The 16490-nt window shown below is 43.0% G+C and overlaps 1 protein-coding gene across 1 annotated transcript in view; it reads right to left on the reverse strand.

The window, feature by feature from the left end:
• GPX3 (glutathione peroxidase 3) overlaps positions 1-16105 on the reverse strand; it is a 32354-nt gene extending 16249 nt beyond the window's left edge. The window contains exon 1 of the mRNA XM_068273141.1: positions 15826-16105. Coding sequence (XP_068129242.1) covers positions 15826-15909 — 84 coding nt within the window. The 5' untranslated portion in view covers positions 15910-16105. The remainder of the gene's footprint in view (positions 1-15825) is intronic.
• Between the last annotated feature and the right edge of the window lie 385 nt (positions 16106-16490).

A 16490-nucleotide genomic window follows, 5' to 3' on the forward strand; every position in this document is an offset into this window, starting at 1 on the left:
TTAGCTACCTTAGAGATAATGCAGCTGTCTAAAATGCAGACTGGCCTATGAATATTGTACAGAGAAGAAAAACAAGATACATACTAACCACTTCAGCCCGCGGGTTGTTTTCATGCTAGCAATTTTCACCTTTCAGCACTTCTCCCATTCATTCACCAATAACTTTATCACTATTTATCACACCTAAATGATCTACTGTATATCTTGTTTTTGTCAACACAAATTAGCCTTTTTGTGGGCGATACTTGTTTTCAGCAATTACTTTTTTTCTATGTATTTTACAGTGAAAACAAGGAACAATATCATTTCTCAAGTAGTTTTAAAATAAACAATGCTACTATAGATAAAACCCACACATTTTATTTGCCTATTTGTCCCGGCTATCACAAAATTTTAATTTTTTTCCTAGTACAATGTATGATGACAATATATTATTTGGAAATAAAGGTGTGTTTTTACTGTTTTGTATTTTTTTGCTTTCTTGCTGTACCCTATCAATAATTACAAGCCCTTATTTGCAAAAATAACAGTAATATACCCTCATAACTTACATATTAGGTAGGTAACTATTAATATATTTTTTTTTAAATGCTGTCACTTTGGTGTTTTTTTGTTTGTTTTTATTAAAAGTGTTTCAATTTGGTAACTATGGAGGAGGGGGGTTAGAAGAGGTTAAAAACTATAGTACATTTATTTGTGCATTTTTATTCTATTTTTACTTTTAGTCACAAGATGGTGCTACTTCCTGAATTGCGAGGAAGTGTTTGATCATTTTTTTACAATCATTTTCCCTTTAATGTTTAGTAATAAACATGATTCCTGATTGGAGTGGAGTCATGATCATTCATATACAGGCATTTGATTGGCTCAGGGAACACATGTTCCCAATCACCAATCCCAGACATGTAAGTTCTGCTGTGAACGAGCGGCGGGAGCGCACACGCGTGCATACGTCGCTGAATGACAGGATGAGCCTGTACATCCTAATTGGGTTAGCGAGGCTCAAACTGCGCCTGCGCGGCCGCGTGCGTCATCGCTCCCACTCGTGTCTCCGGGAGCCTCCTGTGTCGGCGCAGTACAAAGTTTTCATGTACTGTGCCTGTACTGTAAGCTACCGGAGACGCGGGTGGGAGCCATGATGCACGCGGCCGCGCAGGCGCGGTTGCATTTGTCTAGTTAGATGAATAAATTTGACCGGGACCGGCGGCAGGGAATGGAGGAGTATATAGGACGGCGCGGGACATGACAGCTGCAGGGAGCCAGTAGAAGTCCCAGGTAAGTGTCAGTTTTTGTTTTTAGAACTATCCACAGAACCCCTTTAAGTAGTTAATGCAGCAAGAGGTTTAATTTGTATAAATACTGCAGGAAGTTTAGTCACATTGTATAATTAATATTATAGTTATAAAATGTATTTAGGTGGCCACCCCTGCAAAATTGTACAATACTCCAAAGAGAACAAACGCGCCTGAATCAGAAATGGGCCTAAGTATGGGCCTTAAAACTCTGCAGTGTTTGAGTTTTTTTGGAACATTGTATCTATGCTGCATGTCCCGGACACATCTAACCTTCACAGTAGACTGACACAGTTATCTGTCCCTCCGGGGCCTGTTATACGCATTACATATCTGTGTCCCCTGACATCCGTCACTGTCACTCCCAGAGTGCGGACATGCTGTCACTGTCACCTACCATCATCATCTGACCCTCACAGCAAAAACATCGGGCTCAGAGCTGCCCACCACAAATCAAACTAAAATACATGCAAGGCTGCATTAAAGCTTTCGTTCAAAATGCATTAAAAATGTTTTAAAGGGGAACTGAAGTAAGAGGTATATGGAGGCTGCCATATTTATTATATCAGTTGCCTGGCAGCCCTGCTGGTCTATTTCTCTGCAGTAGTATCTGAATAACACCAGAAACAAGCATGCAGCTAGTCTTGTCAGATCTGACTTTAAAGTCTGAAACACCTGATCTGCTGCATGCTTGTTCAGGGGCTATGGCTAATAGTATTAGAGGCAGAGGATCAGCAGGGCTGCCAGGCAACTGGTATTGCTTAAAAGGAAATTAACATGGCAGCCTCCATATACCTCTCCAGTTCCCCTTTAAAAATAAAGTTGCAAAAACCTTGTCTGCAAGTTAATAAAAACTGATGAGATATCTTCCTATTCCTAAAAAAATACTTTAAGATATCCCACAGTTCTATGTTATGGTTTAAAAAAAATAGATTTTCTGTTTTGTCTCATCTTAATGACACAGTCTGTCCTATGTCTCAGAGTGCTAAAATATACAGTGGTGTGAAAAACTATTTGCCCCCTTCCTGATTTTTTATTTTTTTGCATGTTTGTCACACTTAAATGTTTCTGCTCATCAAAAACTATTAACTATTAGTCAAAGATAACATAATTGAACACAAAATGCAGTTTTAAATGATGGTTTTTATTATTTAGTGAGAAAAAAAACCTCAAAACCTACATGGCCCTGTGTGAAAAAGAAATTGCCCCCTGAACCTAATAACTGATTGGGCCACCCTTAGCAGCAATAACTGCAATCAAGCGTTTGCGATAACTTGTAACATGTCTTTTACAGTGCTCTGGAGGAATTTTGGCCCACTCATCTTTGCAGAATTGTTGTAATTCAGCTTTATTTGAGGGATTTCTAGCATGAACCGCCTTTAAGGTCATGCCACAACATCTCAATAGGATTCAGGTCAGGACTTTGACTAGGCCACTCCAAAGTCTTCATTTTGTTTTTCTTCAGCCATTCAGAGGTACATTTGCTGGTGTGTTTTGGGTCATTGTCCTGCTGCAGCACCCAAGATCGCTTCAGCTTGAGTTGACGAACAGATGGCCGGACATTCTCCTTCAGGATTTTTTGGTAGACAGTAGAATTCATGGTTCCATCTATCACAGCAAGCCTTCCAGGTCCTGAAGCAGCAAAACAACCCCAGACCATCACACTACCACCACCATATTTTACTGTTGGTATGATGTTATTTTGCTGAAATGCTGTGTTACTTCAACGCCAGATGTAACGGGACACGCACCTTCCAAAAAGTTCAACTTGTGTCTCGTCGGTCCACAAGGTATTTTCCCAAAAGTCTTGGCAATCATTGAGATGTTTTTTTAGCATAATTGAGACGAGCCTTAATGTTCTTTTTGCTTAAAAGTGGTTTGCGCCTTGGATATCTGCCATGCAGCCCGTTTTTGCCCAGTCTCTTTCTTATGGTGGAGTCGTGAACACTGACTTTAATTGAGGCAAGTGAGGCCTGCAGTTCTTTAGATGTTGTCCTGGGGTCTTTTGTGGCCTGTCGGATGAGTTTTCTCTGCGCTCTTGGGGTAATTTTGGTCGGCCGGCCACTCCTGGGAAGGTTCATCACTGTTCCATGTTTTTGCCATTTGTGGATAATGGCTCTCACTGTGGTTCGCTGGAGTCCCAACGCTTTAGAAATGGCTTTATAACCTTTACCAGACTGATAGATCTCAATTACTTTTGTTCTCATTTGTTTCTGAATTTCTTTGGATCTTGGCATGATGTCTAACTTTTGAGGTGCTTTTGGTCTACTTCTCTGTGTCAGATAGCTCCTATTTAAGTCATTTCTTGATTGAAACAGGTGTGGCAGTAATGAGGCCTGGGGGTGACTACAGAAATTGAACTCAGGTGTGATAAACCACAGTTAAGTTATTTTTTTAACAAGGGGGGCAATCACTTTTTCACACAGGGCCATGTAGGTTTGGAGTTTTTTTTCTCACTAAATAATAAAAACCATCATTTAAAACTGCATTTTGTGTTCAATTATGTTATCTTTGACTAATAGTTAACGGTTTTTGATGAGCAGAAAAATTTAAGTGTGACAAACATGCAAAAGAATAAGAAATCAGGAAGGGGGCAAATAGTTTTTTTACACCACTGTATTACATAGTTACATAGTTATTTGGGTTGAAAAAAGACAACCGTCCATCGAGTTCAACCAGAAAAAAAAACCCTTACAAGGCATGGTCCAATTAGCTCCAAAAGGGAAAAAATTCCTTCCCGACTCCAGATGGCAATCAGATAAAATCTCTGGATCAACATCATTAGGCATTACCTAGTAATTGTAGCCATGGATGTCTTTCAACGCAAGGAAAGCCCCCTTTAAATGCCGGTATAGAATTTGCCATAACTACTTCCTGTGATAATGCATTCCACATCTTAATCACTCTTACTGTAAAGAACCCTTAAATAAATTAAAGGCTAAAACGTTTTTCCTCCATGCGCAGATTATGTCCTCTAGTCCAGTAATGACTAACCTTGGCACTCCAGCTGTGACAAAACTACAAATCCCATCACACCTCTGCCTCCCTGGGTTATGCTTAGAGCTGTCAGAGTATTGCAATGCCTCATGGGACTTGTAGTTCCACCACAGCTGGAGTGCCAAGGTTAGCCATCACTGCTCTAGTCCTTTGTGAAAGCCTAGGGACAAAAGCCATTTACTAATGGCTTTTTTAATCTATCCCCTATTTTTTTATTATTATTATTATTATTATTATTTAGTATTTATATTGCGCCGACATATTACGCAGCGCTGTACAGTGTATATATATATCTTGTCACTAACTGTCCCTCAAAGGAGTTCACAATCTAATCCCTACCATTACCATATGTCTATATTATGTAGTGTAAGTTCTGTAGTCTAGGGCCAATTTTAGGGGGAGCCAATTAACTTATCCGTATGTTTTTGGAATGTGGGAGGAAACCGGAGTGCCCGGAGGAAACCCACGCAGACACGGAGAGAACATACAAACTCTTTGCAGATAGTGCCCTGGCTGGGATTCGAACCAGGGACCCAGCGCTGCAAGGCGAGAGAGCTAACCACTACGCCACCGTGCTGCCCTACACCGTGATCCCCTACACTTAATAACCTCAGTTCTCTGCCAGGAAAGTTTTCTATGGCTGTAATTCCTTATTAGTGAGGGACGCTATAGTCTGACTGGAGAAACACTGTCAGTTGCCTATGCTGAATATTCATCTTTCAGGCAGAGAAAGAAGAAAAGCAACACAGCATATTTATTTGTGTGCTTCAGTCAGCAAGCCAACTCTCGCTCCTGATCATGTGTAGAAAAAAAAACAACCAGCAGCTGCGCTGAGACCCCTTACAGTGCTGCGCCCAGGGACATATGCCCCACCTTTTCCCCACTCCCCCCAAGCTACGCCTCTGAATTGACAAATAAGTGACACTTTTTTGATAAAGGAAATGCCAAAAAAACACAGGTATGAAAGTCCTGGGCACAACAATTAACAAGGAAAGTGGCCCCCTGCGAAACTTTGGATGGGACACTGAATAGGGGCTGTGTACAAATCGTTCTCTAAAAAACTTTGTATGATTCTTTATCAGTGGCTGGGCAGGTGCAGTCATTAGAACAATTGTGCAGAATGTTTTTCCTCTCTGAGCCCTTAGTTGTCAGTCTCTTAGGACAGGGGAAATAAACTCCCCCCCACAGGGCCCCCTGTGACTTCTGGGCCCCCAGCATTGCATCCTTTGCAGGGTCTATTTTTACGCCCATGAGGAGGAGTTAATAGCTTCAATACTGCATGCAGTGCAATCATTAACCCCTCCTGGTCCCCAAGAGCAGCCGTAGACTTTGCTGGGTAGACTTATACTTGAGTCAATAAAAATAGCAGCCTAAGAGGGTCCAAGATTGAGTCGACTTATACACGAGATGGACTTATATTCAAGCATAAACGGTACATTTCTGTTTTGTTTTGTTGTTGCTGCTTTTCTTGTTACAGGTTACATTATTGTATAAATTGTTGTAAGTAGTGTAAAGGTGCCCATTAAACGTTCGATTTCCCAAACGACTGACCACCCGATGGTTGCGATCATTGAAAACGATCATTTTGGCCCACTAATAAAGGGGAAAATGGTACGCAATCCGATCAGCCTAAAAGAATTGTTTGGTATTTCGATCAACAAAACGATTAATAGAATGATTTTTTATTATCAGTCATCAGCATTAACAGTGCCCGACCCTATCGATCATACAGGCAATCGTTCAAGAGATAGTACTGTTAATGGACACTTTAAAACAAATTAAAGTACACTGAAAACAACCAAAAAAAAACCAAACATTGTTTATACTACCGTGTATGTCCAAATCCGGAGTTGTCCAAAATGAAACCATTTATCCATGTTTCTCTATGTATAACACAGGACGTGACTTACACACCCATTCAGCTAACAAACTCCTGGATAGTAACCTGTTAGTGTGGGATAGCCTGTATTCCAAACTGACTGTCTCCCTAGTTATGGGTAAGGGCTCTGCCTCTGACACAGGAAACCAGGGTTCAAATCTCAGCTCTGTTCAGTAGACCAGCACCTATTCAGTAAGGAGACCTTGGGCAAGGCACCCTAACACTGCTACTACCTATAGACCGTGTACTAGTGGCTGCAGCTGTGGCGTTTGAGTGCGCCAGAAGAAAAGCGCAGTTTGGGCCTGATTCACAAAGCTTGTCTGTTAAATTATCTCACCTTATTTATTAACTCCCATTTCATCTCTCCTTAAATGACTTAACTCATGGTTTACCTCTCCTTATCTAACTTAACTCATGGTTTACCTCTCCTTATTTGACATAACTCATGGTTTAGCTCTACTTATTTGACATACCTCACTATTTAGCTCTTCTTATTTGGCATAACTCATGGTTTAGCTCTCCTTATCTGACATAACTCATGGTTCAGCTCTCCTTATTTGACATAACTCATGGTTCAGCTCTCCTTATTTGGCATAACTCATGGTTTAGCTCTCCTTATCTGACATAACTCATGGTTTAGCTCTACTTATTTGACAGAACTCGTGGTTTATCTCTCCTTATTTGACATAACTCATGGTTTAGCTCTCCTTATTTGACATAATTCATGCTTTAGCTCTCCTTATTTGACATAACTCATGGTTTAGCTATCCTTATTTGACATAACTCGTGGTTTAGCTCTCTTTATTTGACATAACTCATGGTTTAGCTCTCCTTATCTGACATAACTCATGGTTTAGCTCTACTTATTTGACAGAACTCGTGGTTTAGCTCTCCTTATTTGACATAACTCATGGTTTAGCTCTCCTTATTTGACATAATTCATGCTTTAGCTCTCCTTATTTGACATAACTCATGGTTTAGCTATCCTTATTTGACATAACTCGTGGTTTAGCTCTCTTTATTTGACATAACTCATGGTTTAGCTCTCCTTATCTGACATAACTCATGGTTTAGCTCTCCTTATTTGTCATAACTCATGGTTTAGCTCTCCTTATTTGACATAACTCATGGTTTAGCTCTCCTTATTTGACATTACTCGTGGTTTAGCTCTCCTTATTTGACATAACTCATGGTTTAGCTCTCCTTATTTGACATAACTCATGGTTTAGCTCTCCTTATTTGACATAACTCGTGGTTTAGCTCTCCTTATTTGGCATAACTCATGGTTTAGCTCTCCTTATCTGTTTATCTCATGAATTATCTCTCCTTACATGCATTAGCATTCCTCACAGTTAAGATGAAAAATAAGTAAGTTTTGTGAATCAACCCCTATAAATGTTATTTATCTTGTCTTGTCGCTAGCGCCACCTGGATGCTGTAAATTAAACTGCATTTAAACAGCATCCTCTGATTTGTAAAAACCCTTTGACATTCCCCCATAATCCTCTGCTTTCCCTTTCACAGACACGATCCACCAAAACAAGCTTCTATTCCAGTGTTTGTTTACGGAATGTTCTGCGAGTGTCTCTGCCAGAGAGGCGACGGGGTGAAAATGTCAGAGTTTCTCGTTGTTTGCGCTTAAATCGGTGAAAACACCATCTGCTGCTGGTTAATCTGTACTATGAAAACACAACCGCGCAACCACAAGCCCTGGATGATCCAACGCAACTCCTGTTGCAGCAGTCTTCAGGGTCCCTGGAGATCAGTGCTGAGAACAGCGTGCGGCGGTTGGCAGAGCGGCGTGTGTCTCCACGGCGGGGAAACGGGGGCGGCAGATCGCTGTACATCTGTAATATCACAGGGAGAGCCAGAGCCGGGACAAGGTCCTCCAGCACCCAAGGCTGAGACAGCAAAGTGCGCCCCTCCATCCCTGCCACCCCAGCCGTCACACACTGATTGCTATTAGACTAAGAGGCGCCACAGGGCCCACAACCTCCCCAACACCTTAATATCTAGTTATCTGGCTTGCGGTAACTGCCATGTATCCCCTTTTCTTATTTATTTCTGCTTCAAACACAATTATGAATGACAGCTGAATGAATTCTGCGCCCCCTCCTACACTGCGCCCTGAGGCTGGAGCCTCTCCAGCCTATGCCTCGGCCCGGCCCTGGGGAGAGCTTGGCAATTAGTTTTTAACATTTTGTAAGTATTGTATGTTGTTTTACAGCTGCAGTCACTGCTGAGTGCAGGCAGAGGGCTGAGACTCTGTTCACATCTAAAATCGAAATCGCAGACGCAAGGGTTTTGCGATTTTTTTGTGCGTTTTTTTATTAGCGCCTCCCGGTGCTTGCCTGCACACTGCGTTTTTTTAAAAGCGCTTTTCTAAAGCACTTTTGCAGAATGATTCTTTTTTTATTCACTCCCTGATGCAAGTCAGGAAGTGAACTCTTTGACGCATAAAAGAATAAATACAATGTAATTATTCTTAAAATAGCGAACGCAATCGCTGCACAAAACGATTTTGTAAGCGTACAGCGCTCTTCCTATACCTTCCATTAGACCAAAATCGCCACAAAAAATGGTACAGGCACCACATTGCGGAGTGCAAGGCATACGAAACGCGCTGATATGAACCTTCACATAGAGATTCATTGTACAAGCATTTTGTGGGCGATTTTGAAAATCGTCTGCGCTTGAAATTAAGGCCAAAAAATGCCCCTAGATGTGAACAAGTCCTTAAAGAGAACTCCAGTGAAAAAAGTAGGCAGTTAAAATCTGACAGAACCTGAAGGTTTGGGGCCAGTCCATCTCCTCATGGGGGATTCTCAGGGCTTTCTTTGTTTTCAACAGCAATTCCTGAACAGCAGTTTAACTGCCAGTATAGTAAGATACCAGCCGGCCTCCCAAATCACTTGCACACTATTTTGACAGTTAGGGCCTGCACACACTGCTGCGCTCGCGCTTTTAAAATCGCATGCGTTTTTTAATCGCAAGCTCTTTTGAACAAACATGAAAATCTCAAAGACCTGTACACACTGGTGCGATGCGATTTTTCTATTTTCATGAAGGATTTGCGATTTAAAAATCAAGCCCAAGCGCAGCAGTGTACTGCCTTCAAGAAATGCTTTTGAAATCAAAGAAAACCCTGAGAATCCCCCATGAGGAGATGGACTTGTCAAAAATCAGTTGGTTCGGTCAGATTTTAACTGCTTACTTTATTCTTTCACTGGAGTGGTCCTTTAAAGTGAACCTGCGGGGAGAAGCCGTTTGAAGGTGGGAGCATATTTGCATAGACAATTTCACGCATGTTTCTGAAAGTTTGCGATCTTGTCTCTCGCATGTTGTTTTCACGATTGTTCGCCATTTTCCGCATTGTGCAATTTGAAGGACACCTGAAGCGAGAAGGATGTGGAGGCTGCCATATTTATTTCCTTTTAAGCAATACCAGTTGCCTGGCTATCCTGCTGATCCTCTGCCTCTAATACTTTCAGCCACAGCCCCTGAACAAGCATGCAGCAGATCAGGTGTTTCAGACTTTAAAGTCCGATCTGACAAGACTAGCTGCATGCTTGTTTCTGGTGTGATTCATACACTACTGCAGCCAAATAGATCAGCAGGACTGCCTGGCAACTGGTATTGTTTAACAGGAAATAAATATGGCAGCCTCCATATACCTCTCACTTCGGTTTTCCTTTAAAGTCTACCTGAAGATAAAAAAAAGGGGCAAATTTGGATAATCCAGCGGCTTTCCCCATGCTCTCCCACCTCGCCGTTCCAGCACTGGGGCCCCTCCCCCCGTTGCAAGGGCCAGTAGGCGGAGCTTGGCCACACTGTTTTCACGGAGCTGAGTGCCTTTTTCTGGTGTGCACAAGCGGTGGCACCATGCTACTGCGCGACGCTACAGTGCAGCTGCACTCATCATCTTACAGGAGCACGTCCGCGAGCTTAGGGGGTCCCAGCGCTGGGATGGCGAGGAGGGGAGGACATGGGAAGTCTCTACTGGTGACTGTTTCCCACCCAAAATATCTTACTGGTTTGCTTTAAAGTCGCGGCAAAAATCACTAATGCAAAACGTAAATGGACAAACGACATCCAGTTCCCAAGCACACCACTGATTACAATTCTAAGATGTGTGTTCCCTGACTTAAAGGTAGCTATTAACTTAAAAAGGAACTTTAACTCAGTAGCTGATACCCCCTTTACCATGAGAAATTTTTTCTTTTTCTCAAACTGATCATCAGGGGGCTCTGCATGGCTGATATTGTGGTGAAACCCCTCCCACAGTGTGATGTCATGACCATGACAGTTTCCTGTCTGTGAACCTCGTATTGTGGGAAATAACGGCTTTTCCCAACTGCCAAGCAAGCAGTATCTCCCTCTGTGCATAGAACTCTCAGTAACGAACATTCCGCACAGATCACCTGGCAGAACTAAAGAGATCACCACCAGTGACAAATTTCAGAATGTAAATCAGGGAGAGGAAAGATTTTACAATGAGAGAACACTGGCTAAATAATCTATAAATGAATATAGTAGAAAATAAGCAATTTTATTCATTATTAAGTGCTGTGCTTAAAGGGGAACTGAAGTAAGAGGTATACGGAAGCTGCCATATTTATTTCCTTTTAATCAATACCAGTTGCCTGGCAGCACTGCTGGTCTATTTCTCTGCAGTAGTATCTGAATAACACCAGAAACAAGCATGCAGCTAGTCTTGTCAGATCTGACTTTAAAGTCTGAAACACCTGATCTGCTGCATGCTTGTTCAGGGGCTGTGGCTAATAGTATTAGAGGCAGAGGATCAGCAGGGCTGCCAGGCAACTGGTATTGATTAAAAGGAAATAAATATGGCAGCCTACATATACCTCTCTCTTCAGTTCCCCTTTAAGCGATTCTGGAAGCTTCATGTAGCTTCTGGGACTAAATAAGATGAAGGGAAATTCCGTGATTGAGCGCAGCGTTTGCGTGTATGACGGTAAAAGCCAATACCGATGGCTGCCCATTCTCGTGAACCTGAGGGGGCCCCTCCAGCCTCTGTACTAGCTAATTATTGGTGCTATGCTGGTAATGATCAGCGATCACCTCTATATGTGCATCTCTTAAATTTGCCTCAGGCGGCAAAAAGTCTAGGGCCGGCCCTGGCCGAGGTACCCACTTTTCCCTCAGAAACCAGGAAAAAGTGATTGACTCGTGTATAAGCCCCCTCCCCAATATAGCCCCCTCCACAGTAGCCAGATGTGCCCCCAGTATAAGCCAGCCTCTCTCCCCATAGCCAGATGTGCCATAAGGATGATACAGCTGTGTCTCAAGAAGCCACTAGATGGCGTCATAGATATGAGACACAGTGATAGCCACACAGGAAGAATCCCCGATCATTGCACTGCTGACACGTTGCTTGCACGCTCCGCTCCACAAGCCAGGGGACACAGGTAGTCCTGAGCAGCACACTCTGCACACCATGTTGCAGGGGATGGGGGGGACACAGCAGAGAGGCAGCTGATAAGAGCAGGACCACTGGTGCACAATCCTTACACTACTCTGACAGTAACAAAACCTGATCAACCATCCGTTCTGCTCCACTGATTCACATATAAGCCTAGGGGGGTAACTTTTCTGCACATTTTTGTACTGAAAAATTAGGCCTATTCATGAATATATCAGGTATTTCTTTTTCTCCTATGTTGCTGTCATTTACAGTACGTAGTAGAAATCTGACGGAACTGACAGGTTTTTGACTAGCCCATCTCTTCAAAGGGGAACCTCAGTATTTCATTTAGGGCCTATTTCCACTACATGCACATTAGATGCAGAAAAACTGACTCCAATGAATGCCTATGGGAAAATCTGCATCAGAAAAATCGCGTTTAGTGGAAACAGGCCCATAGGCTTTCATTGGAGTCAGTTTTTCTGCATCCATTCTGCATCCAATCTGCGTCTAGTGGAAATATGCCCTTACTCTTTACAAAGCGCTCCCTGGAAAGGATCTATACAAAGGTGCAGGCCGCCCTCACCTCTATGCACACTATTCTGCCAGTTGGGCGGAGCAACTGTCGTAAAACTAAGCACTAAGCACAAAAATAAAGAAACCCCTGATAATCCACCATGAGGAGATGGACTAGTCTAAAACCTGCCAGTTCTGTCAGATTTCTACTTTTTCATGTATTTTTCTTTTCTTTGCGATAGTGGTCCTTTAAGGGAACCTGAAGTGAGAGGTATATGGAGGCTGCCATGTTTACTTCCTTTTAAACAATACCAGTTGCCTAGCTGTCCTGCTGATCTCTTTGTCTGCAGTAGTGTCTGAGTAACACCAGCAACAAGCATGCGGCTAATCTTGTCAGATCTGACAATAATGTCAGAAACACCTGATATCCTCCATGCTTGTTCAGGGGCTTTGGATAAAATTATCAGAAGTAGAGGATCAGCAGGACAACTAGGTGATCTGCATTGTTTAAAAGGAAATAAATATGTCTGTCTCCATACTCCTCTCATTTCAAGTGTCCTTTAACCATTTCAGCCCACGGGGATTTTTCACCTTATGCATCAGAGCAATTTTCACCTCCCACTCATTTGCTAATAGCTTTATCACTACTTATCACAATTTATTAATCTATATCTTGTTTTTTCCGCCACTAATTAGGCTTTCTTTGGGTGGTACATTTTGCTAAGAATTATTTATTTATGAATGCATTTTAATAGGATTAATAAGAAAAAAATGGAAAAAATTCATTATTTCTCAGTTTTCGGCCATTATAGCTGTAAGATAATCCACGCTACCATAATTAAAACCTATGTATTTTATTTGCCCGTTTGTCTCGGTTATTATACCATTTACATTTTGTCCCTATCACAGTGTCATATGGCGCCAATATTTTATTTGGAAATAAAGGTGCATTGTTTCCGCTTTGCATCCATCACTATTTACAAGCTTATCATTTAAAAAATGTTTGCAGTATACCCCCCTTCAAATGTATATTTAAAAAGTTCAGACCCTTAGGTAACTATTTATCTTTTTTTTTTTAATGTAATTTTTTTTCCCATTAAAAATTTTATTTGGGTAATATTTTGGTGTGGGACATAAACAGTTCATTTTTAATGTTGTTGAATGTGTAAATTGTAATGTAAAAAATGTGTAGATGTAGTTTTACTATTTGGCCACAAGATGGCCACCTTCATTTTTGTTTTCCCTCCTTGCACTTCTCACTAAGCGGAAGTACAAGGGGGATGCGGAATTTTTTCCAGGCAGAAGAACTGAAGCCTCATGTGTGAGCGCTTCGGTTTTTCTGCGGGGGAAAGGGATCAGTGATCGGGAACCATGTTCCCGTTCACTGATCCCAGGGCTACCGGGGGACCCTACGGGGACACGGGGGCGCGCAAGCGATCGCGCCGAAGCATGGGAGCGCAGGAGAGCAGCCGCCCGGACGTGAGCTACACGTCCGGGCGGCAGAAATGGTTAATTACTGACACATATGGATTATACAGGTCTTGTGGCTGGTTGTTACATGCAGTTTAGGCACTGGTTAGGTGTAAGCAGCCCCAGAACCCCCTGCATAGCATAGCATTAAAGGTATGATTTGGCAGCCCAGGTGAGTAGCATGTGATTTTTATACATACAGTGGGAAGGGAAGGCTGGGAACTGGGTGTAGGATTTAGCCTGGGGCTTATGATTCAGGCTGATGATGATTACCACTGGCCTCAGCTAAGCCCAGATCACAGGTTATACAACCAACATGCTGTCATGTGCTGCTTCTGCCATGACTTACAACCTACGATCACACTAATCAAACAGACAAACACAGAACATTTTTATCACACTTTTCTCCTGGCGGACTCAAAGCGCCAGAGCAGCAGCCACTAGGGCACACTCTATAGGCAGTAGCAGTGTTAGGAAGACTTGCCCAAAGTCTCCTACTGAATAGGTGCTGGCTTACTGAACAGGCAGAGCCGAGATTCATGACATCAATAATCATAATGACATCATAATGACATCAATGCAGCAATAACAAGCTGAGTATTGGGATTACTGGGGAAAGACAATCAGTAAATTCTCCCCCGCTGTACAGCTGCCCATATACTATACAATATACAATCCTGCGGCAGATGGATCACTTCCGAAACAATTGACCGTGCCCAATAATGGCTGAATTCCCGCTAGCTCATTCGACCAGATTAATGGCATTGATCCCTTCTTCAGGAATTCAGACATTTCTAATCATTTCCGATTGATCACCATGGCAATGGTACCGTTAATGGCCACCTTAATATTGCTGCCATTTCTGTGAAAACCAGCAGGGATGGTGACTCAGATGCAAATTCTATGCGAATATCATGCAAATGTGCGCAGCTAAAGAAAAGGACCAAATGCAGCCGCGGCGTCTTTTCTTGAAATCAGCATAAAATTTGCATAAATTCGGCATTCTTTTGCATCTCATTGACTATATAGGGGAAAGAGAGCGCCCGGGAGTAATAACATACAGTACTTTAAAAACAAATGAAATGAAAAAAAAGTGAGGTGGCTTACCCCAAGGAAAACAAACTCACTTAATAGAAGAGTTTTTATTGCACTGGCAACATGTTTCGTGGGTACTTGCCCACCTCCTCAGGCCAAATAGCAGTGCCAAGCAGTAGGAGTAGCCGCAGAGGCGCCTCTTCCCCCTGTATCTTGTGCTGTCACCCTCCTTTTGGAGAGGAAACATCCCTCTTGGACCATTTACAGGTCACTTGAGGTTGTTGTTGTTTTTTATCACCACCCCCAGCTCTGCCCGGACCCCCGGGTGGAGTCGGGTTTGTGCATCTCCACCTGCCGGCAGTGGTTGGCTGCCCTTCTGCAACCCACCTCTGTCAGTATAATCTACCTTCACTCTTACAATATTCTCCCACTACGGTGACATGCTGCACCATTTGTGCTCCTGTTGTCTGCAAGTGTGGACATCATAATAACAAGTGTAGCCACAAAAACACCTGATCTGAAGGATAGCCCCTTTTTTTCAGAGGGAGTGAAGTAGTATTTAGGGCCCCTCGCAGCTCTGCCCCCCCCCCCCCTGCGGTCGCATGGGCCGCTCCCCTGTAGTTATGCCCCTGGCTCAGCACCACGTTGCCATCTGATTGTGCCAGTTTAACGAGCGCTTTGTCTGGTTCCACGCCGCTCAGTTTGTGTTTTTTTAACTGAATAGGAAGGCAAAATTACATTTAAAGTGGACCTGAACTCTTGCACAGGACAGAAGGAAAACAGAGAGAAATTCACCCTGTATGTATTTAGAGAGTTTAGCCTGTCTATTTCCCCCTCATCTGTGACTAATCACAAGTTAGATATGTGTCAGCTGGCTGCCTCGGCAGAGCACCTAATTTGTAAACACAGAATGTTAAAAATATGTCTGCTTCCATGACAGCAAGAAGTAGACACACTGCAATTTTTTTTTCTTTAAAGGTTATTATGCTGGTGTTGTGTATTTTTTAGAGAAGAGAGGAAGTTCTGCGTTCAGGTCCACTTCAATTTTGCTTTTTAATTGCAGGATTTTTAGTCTCATTTAGTCCTTTACACTCTCCTAGCGGCTCTGGGTCAGCCCCAGCTGTCTGTGTAGGAAGCATCTGCACAATAATATACAGAAGACACACACCCCTGTCATCTGTGTGAGATGGATGGTTGGATGGTTTACTCACCGACTTGTCGGTTTCCTTCTGTGCCTGGACCAGAACCGCCAGGAGGCAGGGCAGCAGCCAGGACACCCCGGATGTGGCCCCCATGTTGGGGGGTATCAGCAGCAGAAAGGCTCCCCTGTGTGACACAGAGCAGTGCTGCTGCTCCTCTCTCTCCGCACCTCAGGAATAATGTCACATTCCAGCAATCACTCTATTAAATGCTTCAGGCAGAGCCACCTCCAGCCAATGGCATCCCAGGAACAGCAGATACTGGGAAGCTGTTAACCCTGTGGATGGCTGAGTAGCCATAGAGATGGTGCTCTGTGTAAACTTTGCAGATAAAGCACAGCTGGGAGATATTTGTATGTGGGAGTCTCTGTTTATACATCAGTGGTTTATATGCTGCTGCTGCTGCTGCTGCTGCTGAAGGCAAAACTGCTGTGTTTCCACAGATAGGCGAGCTCAGGCGGGCAGACAGGTTTATTTTACACACATTACCCCCACCTATGACGCCCGCGCACTGCTATACCAGTTTTTCCGGGCGGTTCGCAGTTTGTGGAGAGAAAACAAATATTAGAAACTTAATTGTACAAAAGTTTGCTTTCTGAAAACAGAAAGAATTTGTGATAATTCAGGTTGGAGTGAGCTTGAGATGTCTCCCAGAGCATCACTGCTGAATATATGCA

Source organism: Hyperolius riggenbachi, chromosome 3 (genome assembly GCF_040937935.1).
Source record: "Hyperolius riggenbachi isolate aHypRig1 chromosome 3, aHypRig1.pri, whole genome shotgun sequence".
NCBI classification, from domain to species: Eukaryota; Metazoa; Chordata; class Amphibia; order Anura; family Hyperoliidae; genus Hyperolius; species Hyperolius riggenbachi.